Raw genomic sequence first — 2,447 nt, 5'->3', positions numbered from 1 at the left:
ATAGTTGTGTGTGTACGCGCGTGTGCGTGTCTGTGTGTGTGCTTGCCTGCCAGCCTGTATTCGACGCCTGTCAGCAACCAAAGCGACGCACAAAAGACGCCCAAAGCTACTCGCAAGTTCCTGATCCTTTCAGTGTCAACCATCAGCGAGAGTTTTGCGTCCTTTCAAAAGCAGGCATCGTGTGTGTGTGTTTTTACGCTATTGAGGACTGGTAAAGTACTTGCTAGCTTCTATCCTGAATTTGATGAATATGAATATTTCGAAATTCTGTAAAATAGATAATACTAGATATGATAAGGTAAAATGTAAAAAAAAAAAAAAAAAAACGAAGATTTTATGCAGAAGGCTAGCTAAAGAGCAAGAAATAATAGTACGAACTTATGCTAGTTATTATACTAGATTTGGAACCAATAGCATTGAAAATATATATCTAAAATGCCAGCACATACTCGAAACGTGTTTTTAAAGTGTTTAGTTGGGTATAGATACAATCTAAAAATAATGATAATAATAACAACCTATTATCGAAAGCATAAGTTAATAACGAAAGGTATATAGCCACGCAAATCAATAACTCTTAAAAATATTTATAACATCGCTAGTCAGTAAATCTAAGATATTTATAATACTTATCGAAAACAGGTCATAACATCGGCATTATCATCGTAAACATGTAAAGATGTTTTAGTTGTAAATATGATCGGCAAATTGAGAACTCCGAGGGAAAATATCTGTAATGAAAACGTGTCAGCATAAACACGGTAAAAGTTTCAATTATTTCTGGACACAGGTGAACCGATAATTCTGCAAAAAAAAAAAAACACTTACAATAATACCACGGTTTATTGAAGAAAACGCTCGGGAATATTAGACTTGTTTGAGGGTTTACATGAAATCAGAAAGTTAGTATCTTTGGAATATGATAAAACAAAATATTTTGCTACAAAAGATACCGTAATTGTAACATATTATAAACGGCGCCATACAGTATTTATATCTACGTAAACACATCCTTAATTGATTAAAAACTGAATAGCTAGATTATTACACGTATAGATACACGCATAAATGATGAATTAATGCTTATATTAAATAGAGGAAATGGCTCCATCCTAACACATTAACTGTCAAATAATATAGCGCCGATAAACACGTAATGATTATTTTATGCTAAACGTATGTCAGATCAAGTAAATGCTATCTCGACGAAGGAAAAAGAGTTATGCCATACACCGTTATGTAACAAGCCTGAATTTAGCAATAGCCGTTAAGTAGACCAATACTTACGACATCCACCTTGCATGTAGATTACAGCATACGACAGGAATAGCCTCATCATGAGCAACATTATCACCAATATCATCAATATTTGCTTAACGTTCTACATTTAACCCTCCTACGATATTAGGAAGAGCCATTCATTACCATCTCTGTTAATGATATCTTCATATGCATCACTAATTCAAAGTAAAGTACGTATTATTGGTACCCTCCTCGGCAATGCATCGTGCGAGTGGTGATATTTGAATCAGGGAAGTCATTAAGGAATGTAATTACTCTTAATAGTATCGTCAACGTATATATTGCCTGTGAGAGTTCGGTGATATTTGCAATCAGCGTGAAAATGGATTATCATTGTTTGCCTCCGTCATCTGTATTTGCTGTTGGTAGTTTGTTGTTATTTTGTTTTTTGTTTTTTTGTAGTCGTATTGTTATTATCATTATCATTAGTAGTAGTATTATCATTATAATTGTCACTGTCTTTGTTATAGTCATTATCATTATGGTTACCGTTATCATTATCATTATTATAACCATTACCATTATTATTGTTATTATTATTGTTATCATTATCATTTATCATTTATCATTTATCATTTATCATACTGATTCTACATTTATTTGATTGATTGGTTTTTAAACAAAGAATTTTTAAAAATCGAGGAAGTATTTAAAGAAAAAAAAGATATTTGTAAGTCGTTCCGTTTTGTATTTGAGTCCGTTGCTTCGTTTTTTTCTTTGTTTGTTTTTTCTATTTGGTAACATCGGAACGCGGAAGTCTTTAGATATTCTCTGTTTCTTTAATTTTTATTTTATTTGTTTATCTCACTTCGGCTTTTTCTTTCTCTCTCTCTCTCTCTCTCTCTCTCTCTCTCTCTCTCTCTCTCTCTCTCTCTCTCTCTCTCTCTCTCTCTCTCTCTCTCTCTTTCTTTCCCTCTCTCTCTCTCTCTCCCTCCCTCCCTCCCTCCCTCCCTCCCTCCCTCTCTCTCTCGCTCTCTCTCTCTCTCCCTCTCCCTCTCCCTCTCCCTCTCCCTCTCCCTCTCCCTCTTTCTCCTCTCTCTCTCTCTCTCTTTTTCTCTCTCTCTCCTTCTGTCTTTGTCAAAAGAAATTGGATCTTTCAGAGTTCGATAAACCAACTTTTTATTGAACTCCGAGGCTGACGGTTG

General features: G+C 34.7%; 1 protein-coding gene across 1 annotated transcript in view; it reads left to right on the top strand.

Moving 5' to 3' along the window:
* Positions 1-889: 889 nt before the first annotated feature.
* Positions 890-2,447, top strand: part of LOC125034461 (hemicentin-1-like) — a 49,246-nt gene continuing 47,688 nt past the window's right edge. Inside the window, exon 1 of the mRNA XM_047626214.1 lies at positions 890-902. Within this exon, the coding sequence (XP_047482170.1) occupies positions 890-902 (13 nt within the window). The remainder of the gene's footprint in view (positions 903-2,447) is intronic.

This window comes from Penaeus chinensis, chromosome 18 (assembly GCF_019202785.1).
Source record: "Penaeus chinensis breed Huanghai No. 1 chromosome 18, ASM1920278v2, whole genome shotgun sequence".
NCBI classification, from domain to species: Eukaryota; Metazoa; Arthropoda; class Malacostraca; order Decapoda; family Penaeidae; genus Penaeus; species Penaeus chinensis.
This window is presented reverse-complemented; position numbering and strand designations above follow the sequence as displayed.